General features: G+C 36.6%; 1 protein-coding gene across 1 annotated transcript in view; it reads right to left on the bottom strand.

Annotated features, from left to right (window-relative positions):
* The window catches only part of mapkbp1 (mitogen-activated protein kinase binding protein 1), a 35,361-nt gene extending 19,938 nt beyond the window's left edge, over positions 1-15,423 (bottom strand). Inside the window, exons 1-4 of the mRNA XM_063008016.1 lie at positions 14,831-15,423; positions 11,596-11,687; positions 2,404-2,466; positions 1,031-1,088 (exon numbers count right to left, since the gene is read on the bottom strand). Of these exons, the coding sequence (XP_062864086.1) occupies positions 1,031-1,088; positions 2,404-2,466; positions 11,596-11,687; positions 14,831-14,944 (327 nt within the window). The 5' untranslated portion in view covers positions 14,945-15,423. The remainder of the gene's footprint in view (positions 1-1,030; positions 1,089-2,403; positions 2,467-11,595; positions 11,688-14,830) is intronic.
* Positions 15,424-23,682: the final 8,259 nt, after the last annotated feature.

The raw sequence follows: 23,682 nt of genomic DNA, 5'->3' as shown, positions 1-23,682 counted from the left end.
CAGTCTGTCTGTTTTCTCACCCCTTGAATAGCAATGCTTCACACTTTTCACAGACTCTGCTTCTCTCTGTTTTTACACACATCTGCATCTCACCTTCTTTTTCTTTGTTCTCCTTTTACTTCTTCCCAAGAGCAGAGGCAGTGCCTAGGCTGGCATCTGGCCACCCGTTACCACAGCAACCAGTAAGCACACACTCACTGCGATTTCACACGTGTTTAATAGGAGGCTCCTCCTGAACGGAAAGGATTAGTCGAGCACAACAGTGAAGTCTTGCGCTGAGTAGGTTGGATCAGTGGATTAAAGAAGCACAAAACCTTTCTTGAGCTCAGTCTAGCTAGCTGAGGTCAAAAAGCCCAAAGCAACATAGACATGTCAGAGCGTTTTGAAAATAAACAAACCCTCCAGTTACAACATACAGTCTAAAGTGGGGAAAACAAGAATTTGACTGAAGTTCTTATTTTATTTCACAAACTTTCAGTCAATATATCCATTTTATCAGCACAAAGTAAGAAGTCATTGTGTATACATTTAAAATTATGCAGGTCTCGTGCAATTTTTTTTATTATTATTATTATTTTTTTTTATTATTTCTTATTTTTTCATTATTAAAAAAGATGTTGCCTTTGGTTGGAAAGATTTAAAAAGTACCAATTGGTGAGCAGCCCTCTGCTGGACTGATGCCCTGTACAGAGTGTTCCTGCCCAACGACCAGTGTTTTTCTGAGAAGAGGAACCTGCAGCAACCCTGACCAGGATAAAACGGTTGTTTATATAAAATAATAAAATATTATGTTGAACTTTTATGACTGCACAATGTCACACACTTCAGAAGCCCAAGGGTGCAGACAGAAATCTATCTGTATCGTGTTTTACTGTTTTTTTTCCTACACATATACAGTGGCAGCAGGTCTACCCAACAGATCAAAGGTACAGTGCTGCTTTAATGCATTTTATTTTTTCTGGGTCTACATGCACCTGGATTTTGATGTGTAACCAAAGAACACAAAACATCAGAGAACATCAAAACTCACCTCTCCTGTAACTACATATTTGCCATCTGGTGAAAAAGCTAGAGTGGTGATTGTTTTCCTGAAATGAAAGAAAGGAAGGAGAAGTATTTCAGTTATCATGCTGAAGTGAAAGCTTCCTGTCTACTTAATAGGCATCCTGTCTGGTTAGCTGGTGCTCATTCCAACAATGACCGTGACTCACAGTATGAACAATGGCATGGGTCAAAATGAACTAAAGTGCAAAAAAAGGCTAATAAAGCAACTTTCTTAATACAGAAATGAATTAAAAATCATTTTCAGTCATTTTTCAATCAATTTAGAACTATAATGTACATGGATATAAGAGACTAGCCCCCTTTAACAACACAAAAAGGTGGAAGTTAATTTAATAACAGGCAGTGTCCTGTATTAGTATATTAAGATTTATCTAAGCACAAATAATTCATTAGTTGTGGTTAATTCTAACAAAATCACTTCACAATCTTCAAATTTATTAATTGTTTTTTTAAGTTCTTATCATTTAGTCAGGGAACTCAGGTGGCACAGCTGTTAATTATGCCAGCCCACTACCGCTGGGATCCAGGGTTTGAGTTACCAGTGGTGCTATCGGCCGGTGGGGTGTCTACAGACAGACAAGACTGGCTTTGTCTAAAGGGAATTGGGGGTTGGGGTTTGATGGACAATAAAACACTGGTAAATCAAAATGATATGAATCATTTACTCATGGAACAAAAATGAAATCAAATCATGCAATCACCCAAATCATGCACCACTAACCATGTCTGAAATCTAGTATAGGCTGTTTAACACAATAACACAGTTTATCTAAAATCTTGGTAAAATCATAATACAGTTGTTTAAAAGCATGCACACAAGTCAAGAGATTCATTTGTGACAATGATAAGGAATGAAAGGTCACATTCCTTATGGGTTGCCTATTGCTTAACACTCTGCAGACACCGGCATTCCTGATTTTTTGTAACGTCTTCTTGTCAAGGCTATAATTTATTTTGCGATGTTTTCTTGTCAAGGCTATAATTTATTACTTACTAATTTTACTTACAAATGCTGTACTTTTTTATTGCACCCTATAAATTATAGTTTATGACATCCCTATAGATGTCTGAGCTACAGATATTATGATTAGTTCTTGGTCTTTAGCCTAGCCTAAGGTATTTCTTGTTATGGCTTAACCTGTAATAACCAGTAAGAATAAAACAGTACAAAAGTACAGTGTCACTGCTGTGTTCAGTCAGCGCTAAAACTTCAGGTTGTTCATGTTTTTCAGTCAGTATTAGTCAAATTTTTGCAGCACTTATATAAAATAGATTTCAAGAAAAATGCTAACTATCAGCTATGTGTAATTAAACGGTTTTGTGCACACTGAATCTCACCTGGAGTTGTTGAGAATATGACACTGTTTGCTCTTTTTGGGATTCAGCAGCACCACCACACACCTACAACAGAAAGAAAAGAAGAATGATCACTAATTAATCTTTGCTAGTTGTTATATTTTAGCAGGTACAATTTATTACAGTCTGTATGGTGTTTTGTATTTCCTCAGAAACTGAGCTGTTTCTCATATTTGTGTGTGGAGAAAATGAGTCAATATACATTGTACACTTTGTTCCTTATTTAAACTCCCAACATACAGGAAAAAGATCTAGAATGTAAATTCAAAGGGGTACAAATAAACACTGCCTATTGTCTGTGTGCATGTCAGCATAGTTAAAAGGTTTTGTTAAACTGTGAGTAACAATAAAGAAGAGTACAAAATACTCTGTCAGCAAAGCAATGGGGTTGAGATAGTTGTAGCGTGTTAATCTGACACCAGTATCAGTATTGGGTTGATACTGACTGGTATTAAATTCAATAAAAAATTGGGTTTGACTGGTATTAAAATGAAATGTTTACATTTTCTGACTGATTAGCTTTTTGTCATTAAAAAAAGTGTATAATGTTGATACAGCCCATTCACAGAACATTACAAAAGCAACCAACACACTGTCAACATTTTAGGTTAATTGCATGTATAAAATGCCAAGGTATGGTAAATAGAGGTTTGTATTGTTATTTTACTAGCCTTAAGTTAGATGTCCCCTGTTAAAAATGTCAAATAAGTGAAGTAAATTTCAGTTACATAACTTAACCTAGAATTCCAACAAACTTTGTTAGTAATACAATTTACCCAATTTCGGTTGTTTTTTATAAACTGACAACCTAAAAAACTTTTACATAACTCTTCCACTACATCACTTAAAAAGTAGTAAACAGTAGGCTTGTGTTTAAATATACTGTATATTTTTAAAATGATGTCTCTTTAGTATGCAGCCATTCATTACAAAAATTAATCAATGTACTGGTCGAATCAGAAGTATAACTGGTTGAAAGGATGCATTAAAGACCCCCGGTATAATAAACTTTAGCAGCATGTAGAGGCTACATGAGCAGGACTTTTTTGTAAATCACTGCAAGCATGTGAAAACAACAATATCATAGCACTCTTTGTTTAGTGAGTTAATTGCATAATGGTCAAAATAAACAGCAGTCCACAGAAATGGCTGTGTTTGTGGGAAAGGTTGGACAGGGTCTCTTCCAGCTGCTGCTAAGATGTACGATCATGGCGCCTGCATGAGTGGGGTTTTGGGTGTGTTTCCAGGCCCTCAATCCTTGATTGCTTGTACTGTTTTTGGTCATAATTGTAAGTCATTTGGACAAATGTATATGCTAAATACCATAAACATAATATGTACACAGGTAAAGTGGGAAAAAAGAAAGCAAAAATTAAAGAAGACCCCTTTGTCAAAGAACTTGAAACTGTTTTTATATAAACCACTCAGTTTGACTCGTGCGCAGACAGCGCTTCCATAACTGTTGTAACAGCTTGATTTAAACTTCAGGTCTTCTCCGCTGGCTGACTGCCAACAGTATGAGTCCGTATGCACACAGCACAGCAACACACAGTCAGACACGAGGCTAAATCAAAGGGTATCTGATAGCTACTTGACACTGGTGCCACTTAGAAAGATGTGTAAAAGGCAATTTTACTGCACCACTGCTTTACCAGACCACAACAGGAAAATGGCTTTTTATCCACCATCATTCCTTCCTGTATAGTTTCCGGTTTTCTAACAGACACAGCTGTGTGTCAGCAATGAAAGAGTCCTCAGTCATATAACTCTGAATTTAATCAGTGCTGAGCAACAAAAAAAAAAAAAAAATACAAATCAGAATGATTAATTTCCTCACAACCAAGCAGTTGGTAACTCCACATAGCCCTGCAGTTATTAGAGAGGATGAAGAGTTAAAGGAAAAGTGACTTCATTGACCACTAATACTATTAATGGATTTCAAGGGCTATTTATGCAGAGCTCCTGATAGGATTTCCATAGCTCAGACAGACTACCACAAAAACACAAGCGCATGCACACACAAAACACAGGTTTAGCTTATCCCTATATTAAAAACGTTAAATTAGCTTTTTAAAAACTATTTAATTACACTGCTAGATGAAACTTCTTTCATTTGTAGACTTAACATAGAATCCCCTTATTGAAAGCCAGTGTGTTCTACTGTATTAACACAGTGTGTAATTACTTTGTCTCAGAACACAGAAGGTTTAAATCTCTTGCACATGTCACTACAGCCAGCTAGCTATGAACAGCTAAAATGGTTCTAAATATAAAGAATCTAAGTGCTTTGTGGCACACAGAAGGTTGAAGTGTACTGAACATTTAATAACAAAGATTGGACAGACCCAACACTGTGGTCAATATGCAGTAGCTCAAGGGATTTTTTTGGCATTACCAAAGAAGTTTCTATTTAGTTTATTATTATTATCATTATTTGTTAGTTTATTATTAAATGCCAGTAAACAGTAATAATATTTACTAATTTCGCAAACCCTTCTATCCAAAGTAATTTACAATTAAGCTGAGTCACTAAGGTTTAAGGGCAAAGTTTAAGGGTCAAACAGTAGCAGTTCTGCAAAGTCACAAGTTGATCTAACAAACATTCTAAAAACAGGTTATAGGAATAATAATAATATACTTAAAACACAATTGCACATTTGTGTAAAAAAAGAGCCAAAGATTCAAGCATAGCATGAATGACCAATAGATCTGCAATGATTAAGACCTGCATTAATTTTTTATTATTATTATTATTTAGAACACTCTCCTTTTATTTGGTTCTTACCTTTTTAATATAATGTTGTGTTATGTATGCTTATTCGATGTACAGCACTTTGGTCAACGTAAGTTGTTTTAAGAGTGCTTTATAAATAAAATTTACTTACTTACTTACTTACTTCACAGTGCCAAACCGATTAATCCCTTCAATGCCCACATTGGTCCACCTAAAAAGTCAAGGGCAGCTGAACTGCCACATTATTAAAAAGATAAGGAACCTTTGACCTCTTGTATCTGTTAAGAGCAATTTGTTGGTTATAGAATTTGAGTTTAAACTTTAATCCCTAATAACATGTCTTCATAAAATGACAGCTTATTGTTAACTCCGGCTATAAATTTACCCTGGTTTAACCAGTCCTAGAGCTGTAAATGCTAAGTCACTATTGTCCCATCACTGTTCATAAATTTGGAATGACAGTCGTGTACATAGCTTTGCTGCTTGGATTGTTGTCATGGAGGCAAATTTACACCACCACAAAGCCACTGGCATTACTGCCTCTTTGTTCCAAACCAGCAGCATTTTTGGAGGTGAAACTGAATGGATTCTGATGGCTTATTTGTAATGCAAAAGTGCACAACGGTTTAACACAGCACTGGTACCAGGATCACCAGCATGTTAGTAGAAAAGTAACTCTAACTTAAGAACAGACAATAGAAGCACCATGGAATGTTATGGTTTTACACAGAATTCATTAATTCATTGTCTGTTTTACCACCACTTTGTCCTATTCAGGGTCACAGTGGGTCAGATTCACTGGGCAAAAGTAGGAAACACTCCCTACAGGTTGCAAGCCTGTAAATATTGAACATGTGGGTAGACTGGATGGGTTAAGAACTGCAGTTTACAAACCCCACCACAGGAGTTAATGAAGACAAACTATTAAATGAGTGCCTACACACTTCCCCTGAATCTTCCACCAGAAGTATATGTGTACTCAAGTCTCCTCAGCAAGGCCTGGGATAAAAATGCCAGCAGGGTTGGATTTAGATAGATTAAGTAATGCTGGAATTTTTTAGAGCTCTACACTTAAGGCTGATTACACTGTGCATAAAGTACACCCTGTAACTAAACAACACACTGTGTGTTGTTTATTAATCTAAAAAAATTACACAAAGCCTAGTGATGAATTGGTGCCTTAAACAGGTTATTCCAAACTTGCAGCAACTTTTTATATAACTTATTTAAATACCAAAGAATGTAAATCAATACAAAAATTATTTAAATTGTCAAAATTATTAGCCATGACCATTCCTGGCTGGGATCTATTCATATTTTACCATGTGCTGAACTCTGCAGGGCCATATGTTACACGTCTGTTGCAACTGCCAAACCCAAGCTAATCCAGCTCATTATCTCACCCAGTAAGAGGCCAAGTCAGCTAAGTCAAGCTTGCATTGACTAACAAACACACAGATCATGTCAGTATATCTTAAACATTTACAATAACAGCACTGCTTATGTACAGATGCACAGAGAACAGAGACAAAATCACTGGGTTTAGTTCTGTGGATTGTATAGCTGTGCACTGTATAAAACTAGGTGTGTTAACAACATGGTAAGAATGGGTCTGTGGTTGCAAGATAATTACCAGGTTAAGAAAATGCAGGTGATAAGACTGCACTGGGTTCCACAGTAAACCAATGCTTTTCATAAAAAGAGTAAACAATAACTTAAATACACATTTAACCTGAGAATTTACAGTATTTTTATTGGTAAGGGGTTGAAATCCCAGGTAGACTGGCATGTCAGTTTTTTATCCTAAATATGCCATTTATGTGAAGCAGCCACATAGAGTTTGAGATACATGCCATTTGAAAGCATTCTTCCCTGTCAAAATACTGTCAGCTCTGCTAATCTGAAAAACACAAAACCAGGAATATATTGATAAAGATGTCCCTTTTCTGTATACAGATTAAAAGTGTGTTTTGGTTAGTTGGGGTTTATTTGCAGCCCACGCAATGAATGCAGAAGAGCACACATTATAATCCAGAAATTTGGTGAGGAAATTTAGGAAGTAAAAACTGGTTGTTCCATCTGGTAAGTGGGATTAACAGGTGGACAGGTGGTGAAGCCCAACACACATAGTGATCTAGGGTTGCCACCAGATAAGCAATTGGGTAACGATTTCTTACTCTGGGCCCAACCCCCAACGTGGCTGTGCCATTAGGGATCTCACACAAATCCTGGACACCCACAGCCAAAGCAGTTTGGATCCAACTCTTCAATCCTGCAGCATTAGCGCCCAGCTGCCTGGATAAAACACTTCAACACAAGGCTCCCAAGTCCCAGCACTGAATTCCTTCTTTAATACTCTGTAACATGAAAAGTCTTTTATGTATTGTGTGTTTTTGTGTGCTTTAACTGCTAATTTAATATGAGTGGTCTTGAATCCTGAAGCAGGAAAAAGCCAGGAGTGCTGAATGCTGCAATGCAGCAATTATACTGACCACACAATGAAAAAAATACCACTATGTGAATTGGTTCGTTCAAGATCTCAATGCTTTACTCCTTTTTTCTTTTGAATACCGTCCCTCTCTCTTTATTCTATCATCAATTGCTCTTTGCTCAGCTCTACTGACCCATTTTGCCTCAGTGGCTGACACAGTTTTGTAGGTTAGATTAACAGAGGACTGTCTGTTGTGCAGACCTGTCTACCAGTAACATATCACAAAGCATGTTCATAATAGGAGCAAAACCTCTTACAAATAAAAACATCAATTAATTTAAAGATTTACAACAAAAGCATCCAACAAAGGTCGTCAATAGTGCATGGGTTATACTTGTTATAATAACTAACACAACATTTACTTCTAAATAAGTTACTACAATGTATGCACAAATACGCTCGTCATCCAATCTGAAATAAACTCCTGGTCCTGTTTTTTTCTTAAAAAATGTGATCAGCAACAAACTTTAGTGAGGCTTTAAGGTGCCATTGTTGGAGGGGTTTTTGTTTGCATGGCAGCCTTGGAAAGTATGAAGATGTAATGTTTGCTTTACTGTGGACAATGTCACCCATATTCTAGATGTTTATAATTCATTTTGGGGGGTTTTCTGGCCTTGGCAAGAGTTTATGGTTGCAGTTAAACTAAGCAAAGAGAAACTTTAGTCTAGCATAATCACTAACAAGAAATGAGAAGGCCATGTCAAAGTTAATTGACATCATAGCACTTACACCACCACTAATTAATTTAAATTGATTTATATATTAGCCTAGTAAATTTTGAAAACATATAATGAACTTAGGTAAGAACTTAGATGTGTTTAAGTTTTTTAAGACTGATTTCCCAAACAATTAGTCACAAAAAAATGTACAGTTGCACAAATTATTGAAATCTTAAGACTTTCTAAGTTCATGTAAACTTTTAAATTTAATTGTAGAAAGTTGTGAGAACTTTCACTGGAAAAATATAACTGTAGATGCACTGCTAAACACAGGCAGTTCTCATAGCACCTCAGTGAAACCTAGCCATAAATTTAAGCACAACTTTAAATTAGCCCTTACACAACAGCACAAAAATTGGCTAATAGCCTTTTACCCACAAAATCATACCCAAGTTTTACCAAATTCAAACCTTCTCATAGATAACAGCTAAAAATGTTGAAGAAATGGTATTTTAAACATGCAGAAATGAAATGACTGGAATAATAGTTTCATTATAGTATTCATCCTGGAATAATAGTGTACTTCATGTGCAAATATGTACAGCTTGAAAAACAGGAATGGCAACAGCAGCACATAACTTTAAGAAAACAATAGCACATTATGCAAACAAAGCAAATGTTTACTTAACTTAAAGAGCAAGTCAGACTAAATAAAACGTATTTTAATTAAGCACACTATATTCATTTAGGTACACTTTAAGAAAAAGACCAGCTACTTACTGAGTGCTTAAAGTACAATCAAGGAAAAGGTTTCAAATGGAATTAGCTGCTCTTTCTGAAATGTATTAACATTTATTTTACCATTAATCACTACAACCATTTAAGCAAATTAACAGTCAGTTGAGTGTGAATCATTTAACTGCACTTATAAAAAAACTATAACTATAAAACATGGTTAATGTGTAAGATGTAACAGACGTTGGTTAGGATGTAGACAGACCTTCACATGTTACCAATTATTTAATTATATAAGGAGTATTATATATGTCCTTGGCTGACACTTCTCCTGCAATATACTGTATACGGCCATAAGTATGTAGACACCTAACCACGGGGCTTGTTGAACATTCCATTGCAAATCCATGCACAGAGCCTCTATACTTTTGGAAACACCTTCCACATGACTTCGGAGTGACCGTGAAAAATTTGCACACATCTAGTCAAAAGAGTATTTGTGATGTTAGCTAAAAAAGTGGCTCGCAGTTATTGTTCCAATTCATCCCAGGTCACATGTGGTAAAAGCATAACATCACAATTGGCCAAAATTGTTTTTTATTTTTATTTTGATGCTTTACCATCGTTTTATCCATGGTCGCAGTGGGTCTGGTTTTCCTGAAATCACTGGGCACAATGCAGCAACACAACACGGACAGGACGGCAATCTTCTCTAACACAGCAAATCATGTCTGTATGTAAACGCCCAATTGGCTAACATTACTGGGGATTCGACCCCTGGATCCCAGTGGTAGTGGGCTAGCATAAATAGCAAGTATTCTTGTAAACTATATAATATCACCCACTGGTATTTAGCACCAACCAATATTCTAAGCTTTTGTATCAGACTTTCTGTTTTATTTAAAAATTGATCAAGACAATCCCTAAATTCTTTAAATCTTAAACATAAATTCACAGCAGGCTAAGGGACTAAGAGACTTTTTAAAAGACTTTGTTTAAATGACAGCTGCAGGGCCTCATCAGACTGCCCCCAGTGCACGATTTCTTGTGCTTCAAACTATATTCAGAACAGACCAGGGTCAGATGTCTCCAACAACTGGTAGATTGGTTGCATCTGAAAACTGACGGATGAGTTTCGTTTTTAATCCTTGTGTTTACCAGAAGAACAAGACTGCTACCTGTTCAGTTAACATATTTCACATAACTCTATAATTTTTAGATGTTTACGTTAACTATATTAATTAATGGTGAAGAATGCCCACAGGACAAGTGATTACTTTATTATCAGTTTTTTCTCGCATCGGCTGAATAAAAGAAGCAGCCCTACATTTGTTTGTTTATCCATTCAATGTTAGAATACATTAAATTATCAAAAAAATTTAGCAAGTGTCTTTGTCAGTTAGTTGTTACTACAAAAGAATTACCAAAGCAAGTGAATTAATATATACCTTTGATTTACCTCACAGTCAGGGCCTTTTGTTGTTGTTGAAAATAATGTGAAACTCTCTAACCAATTAGGACAGGACTAAGATGGAGAAATCTTTTTTTAATCTTACTTAAATATGTTAGCCATTAAGCAAGGATGTCCACCATATTTTCATTGGTGAGCAATAAATAATATTCTAGAGTAAAGCACTCTGTTAGTACATTGTCTAACAGAAATAATGTAAACAAGCGAGCAGGGCCCTTCGTTTTTTTGTCCTTTTTTGTTTCATCCTACTGTTCAATAATTCTGCCTCATCACATTTTACAGATATTTCCACACTATTAGCAATATTAATACAAGTTTACCCAGTGCTTTTATTTATACTATCTGCCTTACTTGCTGTAATGGCTAAAGTCTCTCCATTTCCATTATACACAAACCTAAATAACTTACAGCAATTCGTCATAAAGGTATTATTTAACACTGAACAATCACTCTATAAATCTTTTGTTATTTTAACTAAACATAAAATATAAATAAAAAATAAATTGACATGATACATCTTTTGTGAATACCATCTAATTCCTGTGAAGGGCAATTTTACACAGTGTGATGTCCAATAGGCACACAGACATACACTAGCTAGATTACTACAATAAAATCCTTGTTTTTCAGACAAGGGTTCTCTTTCCTAAGACAGCATTTCCTGTTTGTACCCCACCTAGTTTTTAAGTATGCTTACACAGCTGTTATCAGATTGCTGGGAGATGACTTTCTCGCCCCTTTCACCCTAATCTATTTATCAGGTTCCCTTTTTCCAAATGACCCACAGGATATATGGATATATGCAGGTCTTTAAACATGACACAATATCTTCACAAAAATTTGAATTCCATATAGCATTATATAAGTTTCAGAAAAACAAAAATATGTAGATGTAGATAAGATTTCAGATGCATTAAATATAGCAAATAACATGTATATTTGTTTCTTTTCTGGGTAAATTAAGCTCTAATCAAAGGAAACGACAATTGTTTCCAAAGACAAACAAATTTCTGTCTCTGATAGCAAAATGTTTGTAAGCATTCAACACAAAAAAAATTAATCTACGTTTTCTTGCATTACTCACCCTGCAGGGTAGGCTACCAAACCGGAGTGAGGGTCACACGCCAAAGCTCGGTTTCCTGCAGCTGTAATTCCCAAAACCTTTTCAAGAGTCACCTGCCAAATGTAAAGTAAAAGCTTCTAAACAAATGTAACAAGAGGCAAAAATGATTCAATCAAAGTTTAACATGTACTCTGCTAAGTCAGATAAAACACCATTACAGAAAGGAAAGATTGTAATCTATCTTTGTGTCAGCTTTAAAATGCCTGATGAAAGGAAATATGGTTTACATTTACTGGACTAGAGTTCATTAAAAAAACTTCAAAGAATATCAAGCACCGTAAGTGCATTACAAAACAGTTTAAAAGCTGAGCACAATTTTAAGATGAGAACAGTTTCAGCGATAAGTAATGCGCCAAAAGTCATTTTAAATGATTTAAAGATTTCCAATATGTTAAGTGGTGAGATCCAGTACAAAATCTTACAAGTAACCTTGTTTCACAAGTTTTTTTGACTTCTCCCAAATGTAAAAGTATAAAGAGGTCATTTATCAGCATCATGCTGATTCTAACAATGTCCACTAGTAAAAACAATTTTAAAAGGCTCAAAATATACTTACATCATGTTCTTTAGCTCTTAAAAGTCTGTTTGCAGAAAGCATTTTCAATGTAATCCCATGTTACGATACTTTGAACTACTACTTTGAGCCAGTATAAAAGCTCTGTTTAAATCAGTCATCGCTTAACTAAAGATCCAACAAACCCATTCACATAAATACTGAGGAAAATGGGCACCTTCTGTGTGTGTTGTTATAATAACCCCACCTCCCATCAGTCAGTCCTTCTTTCTTCTGCAGCTGTCAGTTAGGTTTCATCGCATGACAGACTGAAGAAATGAACTTTTATACAAATACTTGAATACCCCTGGTTTATCCATGCCTTGTTAACTTTCCAAATGTAAAATAACTAACACATTGAACATTGTGTAATATAACACACACACACACACACACACACACACACACACACACACACACGGTAGATGATTGTAGAACTCACAGAGATCCTAAGCCAGAGGGTCAAAAAAACCTGCAACTGGGAGGAGCACCTCTGCCTTTGAAGCTGTACAACACAAGAGCCTCAGGAAACAAAACCCTGTGCAGAACTATTGAATAAACCAACCCCTAAATGTGCACATCCATAAACACCAATTCCTTTTATCACGTCTTGGTCAGGCAGGCAAGAAAATCACTTCTTCCCACCTGAAACATGGAATTAGACCAAGTGTCTATACTTTCGCATAAGGCTATATATTTAAATATGGTCACTTGCTTTTTTAATGCAATTTGCAAAAACCTGTGCTGCCCAACTGATGCAGTGTGGACATAAGTACTGCAGTGCTGAAGTACTGCCATGGATGAGTTGCTAAATATGTGTATGAGTTTTAAAATGCAACTTATATAATAAAAGTTATAATAGCCTATAGACTTACCAACAAAGTCTAACAGAAATTGTGCAGCGGATATGCTAACAGTATGCTAAAAGGTTATGAGTTATTACAGTTTGCACAAAGTATATTGTGGGAAGGGCATAGGTCAACGTTTGAATAAAGGTTTCTGCATGGTTTAACAACATGAACAGTCCTTAAGTCCCAGGCTTAAAAAAGTAGTCATCATTTGTCTGCAGCAATAAACAGACAATCAGAATGGAATGCAGCCCACGGTTAGGTGCTAACACATAAAACAAACTAGCTAAAACAGTATCTAAAAATAAATGTAAAATACATATACACGATGAACCAATCAACTACATGTTGTATACGTTTTTTTTTTTCTTTGATTAGTCATGAATAAGTGTGTCTGACATTGGCAGGGGTGGGAGGATTTGTCAAACTTTTTGGCTATTTATTTGGAAATTTTATTCCACCTTCACTCACGTTTACACCACCGCACAGGGCAGCAGCAGGTCTGACCCCCTCTGAAGCACTGGGTGTAATAAAATAGTTCATGTGGTGTAATTGGTGGGAGGGAGCACAGTTGGTGACTTCTGTGTACCCATATACATGGGGCTTGTTTAACTGCACCCATACAGAATTAAGTGCCAGTTTTCAAGAAGGGGTTTCTTTCTTCCAAAGCAGGGTCCTAATATAAAACTTGTTCAACTGTGGAATTTCTGCACCACCTGTTTTGGTTGTTTGTAAATATGACTCTTTGGACAAATTTCCTCTTAGCATTAGGTGACAGTTTTGGTTTCCTTACAGGTCTTGACAATGAAAAAACCCACTGCTGCTCCATGTCTGTTTGTTTGTTTATTAGGATTTTAACGTCATGTTTTACACTTTGGTTACATTCATGACAGGAACGATAGTCACTCATTACACAAGGTTCATCAGTTCACAAGGTTATATCAAACACAGTCTTGGACAATTTAGTGTCTCCAATTCACCTCACTGGGAGGAAACCGGAGCATCCAGAGGAAACCCACGCGGACACGGGGAGAACATGCAAACTCCACACAGAAAGGTCCCGGACCGCCCCACCTGGGGATCGAACCCAGGACCTTCTTGCTGTGAGGCGACAGTGCTACCCACTTAGCCACCGTGTACTTGTATTGGGTTCAGTCAAACAAGCCCCTTTTAGCTGAGCACAGAGAATCACCAGCTATAGTCAATAATAATCGAAAATAGAAAATATTTATAGAAAATAGGGAATAAGATTAAAACCACTAATTTGGCTATGTAATTGATACATGTGTATTTTGGACTTAAATATGTCTACGTGTGTTCCAATTATTTAGCCTCAGACAAAGAACAGTTATTTTATTTATTTTATATATAAGTTATTGCAATGAAGTATTTAACAGTTATATGTCAACATTTTACTTCTATTATGATTTCTACACTGAGCACTAATAAAGCAGCACATAGCTGTTTGGTTTGGCGTAACTGAAAGCTGTTTTGTGTCCTTGGCAGCAAGTTGTAAATAAACACAAGAAAAAACTGAAGTTACTGTAAACTGTCATCACCACAGATCAGTGTTGTGAAACCAGCAGTGAACAAAATATAGGTTTATCGGTCAGTCGTGCAGCATGTTTAGCTTTCAAACAGTCAAGTTTAACTAACAGCATCAGTACGAGTTAGATCTGAACCGTTACTAAACTGTACACGTTCATGTTCCATTCTCCTCTATTCAAATAATTAGGCTTGCGGTGAAACATGAGGGCACCATATGTCACGCTTGCCTTCATACAGCCTTACATACCTTCTTTCCTAGGTTTTCCTTAAGGTTTCCAGATCTGTGTTTCCTCAGTTTGATGGAAGGTGTTCGGAGCAGGTTTTTAATCCGGGTTTTAATTGTCGAATTTTCCACCGTCATTTTGATCTCTTTTTAGAAGAATGCAACCCAACTGTACAGCTACTGTAACATCAACCTAGTGCAATATCCAGCCTTTGTGATTTACCGTTTAAAAAAGGACACATTGTCATTTAAATGATGCACGGAAATAAGCCATTGTTTGGTCGTACAGATTAATTAAAAGAATGAATTCGCTTGCTGGGTGCTCGTCCTGTGAATGAGCTGCAGTGCTGTTCCTCTGCAGTCCAGTTGCTCTGAGCTCTTAATAAGGTTTCCGCTCGCTGCAGTGGATGATGTGGTGAAATGGGCCATGTTTCATTCTCGTACTGTCAGCAGTTCGTCACTGAGCGCCACCGAGTCCTCTCCTTCCTCATGTCCTCAGAAATCCTCATGTCAAATCGTCTGCAGCACAGCTAGCAATAATACTCAGCCCGAACTAGCTATCGGCTGTGGTAGGAGGCACCGAGGTGTCGTGCTGAATCATGAACTCCGAGTCGATTCGCCGGGATATACCGACTCTTACTTGCACGCAGGCGCGTTACACACTATTACTAATAATCCATGTGCTTATTTGTAATCCTTGCTTTTTATCAGGGCTGCACGATATGGACCAAAAATGTCATGCAATACCATTGTTTGAAACCCCAGTGTCAATGTGAAATAAAATAGAACGTGGTTCAGTAAGAGAATTTCCGTGCATATCTGAAAAACAGTACACTCAGAGTATTTAGGTCCTTTTTTTTTAGCTTTATTCAAAAGTAGACAACATGTTAAATAAAACAATTTAACAAGTTATTATAGTGTAAACATTTTGTGCACTGTTAACAAACGTAATTATTTTAATTTAACGGTCAGTTGTCGAACTCAAGTGGGGCTCTGTTCTGTTCTAAAAGACCTTGTGAAAGCAAAGAAATCCACTTCTTTTAGTTCTTATTGTTCGGCACTAATTATACATCTCTTGTAAGGATGAAAACGGCGTCATTTGTTCTTATTTAATGCAAAAAAAAAATCGTATTTGGTTGGTTATTTCTTTGTCCAAAATCGAACGGTGACACGCTTACAAAGCTACAGTCCTCATAGTACCTACCAAACCAGTTAGCTCCCTATAGATAAAAGTAATAATTAATAAACGTACGCCGGTGGCGTGTCAAATCCGACTGCCTGGAGGGAGTCGACTCCTCGTTGTTTTACAGGCGGAGAGATGCATCGTGCTTTCAGAGATTCGGATCATACTTCATCAACTGTTTGTGGTCGTACATGAAATGTGCAAAGGTTTATCGAGACGGTAGCCACGTTAGTACAAAACTTTAAACTGAGCATGATCACCTTGTCTAAAACCAAAGTATTCCCAAGCTACACATGTGCCTAATTTTTGTACCAATTCCTCATCACCTGAATCCTCTCCTGAAAGCCCTTTTTTCCTCAAGCTTACAGCTAGCGTGTTCGACCTGAATTCCTTGTTGTGTGGACTGTGGACTTCTCAGCGCGTTATCGCGATAACAATAAAATCGATTAATCATGCAGCGTTTGAGCAATGTGTTCATTTTTACTTAACAAATAAATACAATTTGCCACACAGAATTAAACGTGTATATAGTAATGCGTACGAGGAGTCGACTCCAGGGAGTCGGATTTGACACACCACCGGCATATGTTCCTTAATTATTACTTGCAATGGTGAACTAGGTGGTTTGGTTAGGTACTTGGAGGACTGTAGAATGGCAATAAAATTATCTATTAGCAAACTGGTTCATTTTGCTATATTATTACACCTATATTATTATTATTATTATATTATTACTATATTATTATTACTATTATTATTATCATTATATTATTATTATTATATTACTATTACTATATTATATATATATATATATATATATATATATATATATATATATATATATACACACACACAGTACCAGTCAAAAGTTTGGACACACCATCTCATTCCATGGTTTTTCTTGATTATTAAACCAGAATATGTTTTATATTTTATATTCTTCAAAGTAGCCATCTTTTGCTTTGATGACAGCTTTGCACACTCTTGGCATTCTCTCAATCAGCTTCATGAGGTAGCCACCTGGAATGGTTTTCAATTAACGGGTGTGCCTTGTTAAGAGTAAATTTCTGGAATTTCTTGCCTTCTTAATGTGTTTGAGACCATCAGTTGTGTTGTGTAGAGGTAGGGTTGGTACAAAGGTCTGTACAGTGAATAGTCCTATTTGACTACTGTTCTAATCCATATTATAGCAAAAATCATTCAACTACATTTACATTTACATTTTCTGCATTTAGCAGACGCTTTTATCCAGAGCGACTTACAGAAGTGCTTCCATAGTAAACATTTCATTTCTCAAGTTTTAGTAAACAACAGTCGAAGAACACAAATCTGCTGAAACCTGTTAGAACCAAAGTGTGTTTTTTTTGTTGTTTTTTTTCTTTGGAAATGGAAGAAAAATGTTAGTAAATAAGTACAAGTCAGCTTAAGTGCTTAGTAAAAAGGTGGATTTTTAATCATTTTTTAAAGACAGCAAGAGACTTGGGTGCTAGACCAGAGAAGAGCCTTGATGCTTGTCTTCCTTTAGTCCTGGGTGGAGGCTCAAGTCAAGCGAGACTAGTGGCTCGGAGGTTGCATTGTACAGAGCAGGGTTTGAGTAGACCACGAAGGTAGCTTGGGGCTGGTCCATTTTTGGCTTTGTAGGCGAGCATCAGTGTTTTAAACTGAATGCGTGCAGCTACAGGAAGCCAGTGAAGAGAACGCAGCAGTGGGGTGATGTGGCAGTGTTTGGGCTGGTTAAAAACCAGACGGGCAGCTGCATTTTGAATGAGCTGCAAGGGTTTTATAGTGGATATAGGAGCTCCTGCCAGGAGGGAGTTGCAGTAGTCCAACCGTGAGATTGCAAGTGACTGGACCAGAATCTGGGTAGCTTCCCTAGAGAGAAATTGACGAATCTTCCTGATGTTGTACAGGAGGAACCGGCACGATCTTGTCATGTTGGCTATATAAGGAGAGAAGGTCAGCTGGTTATCCAGGACAACACCAAGGCTTCTTACCTTATCAGATGGTCTGATCTGGGAGTCATCAAGAGAAATGACTAGGTCCTGGGTTAGAGATTGATCTCCGAGAATGAGCAACATCTCTGTCTTGCTGGGATTAAGTTTTAGATGATGAGCTGACATCCATTGTGAGATATCTCGCAGACATGCTGAGATGCGAGCTGAGACTTGTGTGTCTGAAGGAGGAAATGACAGAACGAGCTGAGTGTCATCTGCATAGGAGTGGTAGGAGAAGCCATGGGAGGCTATGACCTTACTCAGAGAGCGGGTGTACATAGAGAAAAGAAGTGGGTCAAGTACAGAGCCCTGAGGAACACCAGTTGAGAGAGTGCATGGAGGAGATATGGATCCTCTCCATGACACTTGGTAAGAGCGCCCTTCGAGGTAGGAGGCCATCCATTGCCATTGCCTCCTTTGTGTTTCGGAGGGCTGTGGTTAAAGGGGAGGTCGAAAGATGAAACTAAAGTAAAGAGAAATGACAATCCATCATTACTTTAAGACATGAAGGTCAGTCAATCCGGAAAATTTCAAGAACTAAAGACTTTTTAGCTAAAGATTTTGAACGTCTCCTCAAGTGCAGTCGCAAAGACCATCAAACGCTATGATGAAAGCTATGGTGATAGCTCGGTGGTTAAGGTACTGGACTAGTAAACAGAAGGTTGCCGGTTCAAGCCCCGCCACCACCAAGTTGCCACTGTTGGGTCCCTGAGCAAGGCCCTTAACCCTCAATTGCTCATTGTGTTCAGCTCATTGTGTAAGTTGCTTTTTGCTAAATGCTGAAAATGTAAATGTAAATGTAAATGAAACTGGCTCTCATGAGGGCCGCCCCAGGAAAGAAAGACCAAGAGTTACGTCTGCTGCAGAGGATAGGTTCATCAGAGTTACCAGCCTCAGAAACCGCCAATTAACAGCACCTCAGATTGGAGCCCACATAAATGCTTCACAGAGTTCAAGTAGCAAACACATCTCAACATCAACTGTTCAGAGGAGACTGCATGAATCAGGCCTTCATGGTCGAATTACTGTAAAGAAGCAACTTCTGAGAAAGAACAAGAAGAAGAGAATTACTTGGGCCAAGAAACACAAGGAATGGACATTAGACCAGTGGAAATCTGTCCTTTGGTCTGATGAGTCCAAATTTGAGATTTTTGGTTCCACCCACCGTTTCTATGTAAGACACAGAAAAGGTGAGCGGATGGTTTGTACATGTGTGGTGCCCACCGTGAATCACGGAGGAGGAGGTGTGATGGTGTGGGGGTGCTTTGCTGGTGACACTGTTGGTGATTTATTCAAAATCCAAGGCACACTTAACCAGCATGGCTACCACAGCATTCTGCAGCGACATGCCATCCCATCTGGTTTGCGCTTAGTGGGACCATCATTTGTTTTTCAACAGGACAATGACCCCAAACACACCTCCAGGCTATGTAAGGGCTATTTGACCAACAAAAAAAGTGGAGTGCTGCGTCAGATGACCTGGCCTCCACAATCACCTGACCTAAACCCAACTGAGATGGTTTGGGATGAGTTGGACCGCAGAGTGAAGGCAAAGCAGCCAACAAGTGCTCAGCACCCCTGGGAACTCCTTCAAGACTGTTGGAAAACCATTCCAGGTGGCTACCTCATGAAGCTGATTGCGAGAATGCCAAGAGTGTGCAAAGCTGTCATCAAAGCAAATGGTGGCTACTTTGAAGAATATAAAATATAAAACTTATTCTGGTTTGTTTAACACTTTTTTGTTTACTACATAATTCCATATGTGTTCCTTCATAGTTTGGATGTCTTTAGTATTATTCTACAATGTAGAAAATAAAAATAATCAAGAAAAACCATGGAATGAGAAGGTGTGTCCAAACTTTTGACTGGTACTGTATATTTTTATTGAGTCAGTGCTTATTGAAGGTCAAAAGAATCTGACAAGATCTCATCGACGGCTAAACTGTTGTCGTCAACTTAAAGTGAGAAATGAAAAAAAGACATTCGTCATGCCCTGCTAAGCAACTGAAGTTCGATGGTAAGTCATAAACTTAAACAGTTTATAATAATAAACATGAAAAACTATATTATCTCTGAAATGTTATTAAAAATAAGTGGTTATTGTAGAAAGTTGAAAACAACCCAGGTATCAGCATGAAATTTTTTCAAATTAGTAACTTGGGACGTTAGCTAAACATTAACATTAGCCTTCTCACTGTGCATTTTAAATACTTAGTAATGCTTGTTAAGACTGGTGCAATTGCTTAGTTTATAGTGCTGTTATTGTGCTGAACTGCACTATAATAAACTTATGCTATTTAATGATTTTAGGTTTACAGATAATATTACTTAGAAATGAACATAGAGAAGTTTGTAAATGCTTTTAACATCTCTTACGAGACAATTCAACTTTGACTACATATCTCTACACATATCTGTACACATTAATTAAATGTGGATGTTAACCTGCATGTTACACTTAAAATACTGAAGGTCCAAAATTTTCTTTCAAATAATAGGTTATATGTGTGCTTTAAACCACCTAAGCCCACCAACAACCCATGTAAAACCCTGCATTTGTATCATTGTGTTTAGTTATTGTAGCATTCTGTTAACTACAGATTTAAAATATGAAATTAAAAACAGGTTTTTTTATTCCAGGAAAATGGCCACATGTCAAGGAGGGCTGCTGAGGTAGAGAGAGTCTCAGTGTATTTGCCTTCTTTCACATCAGCACAAAAGGATGGGTTGCCCATATTCAAGTTTATAATAGTGGCAACAAGTTTGACATTTAGTACACTGCTCCACAACCAGATTCACAGAATGTCAATGTTTTTGTAGCCCATATCCTAAATCAATTGAGGTAAGTGCTAGTTGACTTTTTTATTAAAATACATTGTGTTGAAAATATATTTGTGTAAAAATATATTGTGGAACAACTCGCTTTTTTCAGTTCTGGTGCTGACAATATCTATTAATTCATCCACCTTTGTGCCCACTCGCCCATCTCTTTATGCTTAAAGCCCTGACTGTTATCAAATTTTGTTGGGTGTGTTCACCTGAGCTACTTTGCAAAATAGATGTACTGCAGCATAAAATAAAGAAGTTGAAGAGAGAGAACATCTGTCTGAGGCAGTGCATTAGTGCAGGTGAAGGTAAGTCATGTTTTTCAGCAATAAATATTTTGTGCACCATAAAAATTTAACTTTAACTCCTGCTTAGGCTCAATAAATGTTGTGGCCATAAAAGTATTTCTTTTTTTAAAAAGATCTTTTTTCAGTTGCTGCTGCTATTAAAAAAACATTATTAGAGTTTAATACCATATTGCAGCCAAGGGAGGTGTACCAAGAGACTGTAAGAAAAGTGCTCTTCCCAATTAAAAGATTTAATCTGACCAGTCAAACCAGCTGCTGACTCACAATCAAAGCCATTACAGGTAAGTTTATAGTGCCTCACATTAGAATGTTTACTAATATGGCACAAATGAGAGTGGTGATACATTCTTATTAATATGGGTGAGCAAGAACAACATCTGGTTATATGGACTGTACTCTGCTAGATGTGAACATTTAAATGGAACAGTACTTGGGCTGCGAATGATGACGTTTAAGAATCGTACAGAGAAGAGCACAGATTGAGGAAGCAACCAATAGCTGATCTGTTGCTGCACAGTTTGTGTTAGTCATCCTCTAGTCCTTCATCAGTGCAAAAACAGATTTTTATTCATAACTTCAATAGCATTTAAAGTATTCAGCATATTAATAACTTCAATAGCTTTTAAAATATTCATCAAATTGCTCCAAAACAAGTTGTATTTTATCAAGTGTAAACCACATTACATACTACAACTCTTATACTGACACTTTTACCGTCATACATAATAAAAACAGATTTTTATTCATAACTTCAATAGCATTTAAAGTATTCAGCATATTAATAACTTCAACAACTTGTATTTTATCAAGTGTAACCCACATTACATACTACAACTCTTATACTGACACTTTTACCCTGTATTACATAATAAAAAACTGATTTTTATTCATAACTTCAATAGCTTTTAAAATATTTAGCATATTAAGAACTTCAATAGCTTTTAAAATATTCATCAAATTGCTCCAAACAAGTTGTATTTTATGAAGTGTATCCCACATTACATGCTACAACTCTTATACTGACACTTTTATTCTGTATTACATAATGAAAAAAAAAATTCTATTCATAGCTTCAATAACATTTAAAGTATTCAGCATATTAAGAACTTCAATAGCTTTTAAAATATTCATCAAATTGCTCCAAAACAAGTTGTATTTTATCAAGTGTAAACCACATTACATACTACAACTCTTATACTGACACTTTTACGTGTATTACATAAAAAACAGATTTCTATTCATAACTTCAATAGCATTTAAAGTATTCCGCATATTAATAACTTCAATAGCTTTAAAAATATTCATCAAATTGCTCCGAAACAAGTTGTATTTCATGAAGTGTATCCAACATTACATGCTACATCTCTTATTCTGACACTTTTACCCTGTATTACATAATAAAAAACAGATTTCTATTCATAACTTCAATAGCATTTAAAGTATTCCGCATATTAATAACTTCAATAGCTTTAAAAATATTCATCAAATTGCTCCAAACAAGTTGTATTTTATCAAGTGTAAACCACATTACATACTACAACTCTTATACTGACACTTTTACGTGTATTACATAAAAAACAGATTTCTATTCATAACTTCAATAGCATTTAAAGTATTCCGCATATTAATAACTTCAATAGCTTTAAAAATATTCATCAAATTGCTCCAAAACAAGTTGTATTTTATCAAGTGTAACCCACATTACATACTACAACTCTTATACTGACACTTTTACCCTGTATTACATAATAAAAAACAGATTTTTTTCATAACCTGTTGCAATTACAAGTGACAAAGTTCTATTCTATAACTTCAATAGCATTTATACAACAGTTAGTTCCGACCTTACAATCTGATTGGTTGAGAAGCATTCTAACTGTGCTGATATTCGTGATAACAGCACAGCCTTTTCACACAACTGTATTACTCCGCTGACGCGTTGCCAGTAACGACAAGCTTCATGCACACAAACGCGCATGCAGGCGACACAGACTTTATTCCCGATCTCGTTTTAAATCCGTTATCTGATATACAATCTAGCGCACTGTGTAGGGAACATAAATCCGCGATCTGATACACAATCTAGTGCACTATGTAGGGAACATAAATCCATTATCTGATACACAATCTAGTGCACTATGTAGGGAACATTAATGTGTTTGTGACGCGAACAGTTAGCTTAATAGCCCAGTTAGCAGCTCCTAAGAGTTCTGTTATCATCCATAATCCTTTGTTGTGTGTGAGAGGTTTTTTATTTCTTTTTTTCTCTTCGGAGGTTCTTGCCTTTTTCTTCTTGTTGTTCTTACCTCCCCGAAATGAGTTTTTGCAACTTGGGATGTCTGCTTTGTAGTGTTAAACTTTATATTCGTTGTGGAACTACTTTTTGGCGGAAGGTATTGTCAATATTAAAGCATATTTATTATGAAATTCAGGGCTTCTTTGATTTATTTTCTTTCTTTATTTTGTAAAAACTGTTGTATAAAAGCAATAGAACACTTGAGGTCGTGTGTTATCGCGAATAACATCACGGCTGTGATTCGGTCGCAGGCACGAGCCGAAGGCAGG

The sequence above is a fragment of the Trichomycterus rosablanca genome, chromosome 13, assembly GCF_030014385.1.
Source record: "Trichomycterus rosablanca isolate fTriRos1 chromosome 13, fTriRos1.hap1, whole genome shotgun sequence".
NCBI lineage: Eukaryota > Metazoa > Chordata > Actinopteri > Siluriformes > Trichomycteridae > Trichomycterus > Trichomycterus rosablanca.
This window is presented reverse-complemented; position numbering and strand designations above follow the sequence as displayed.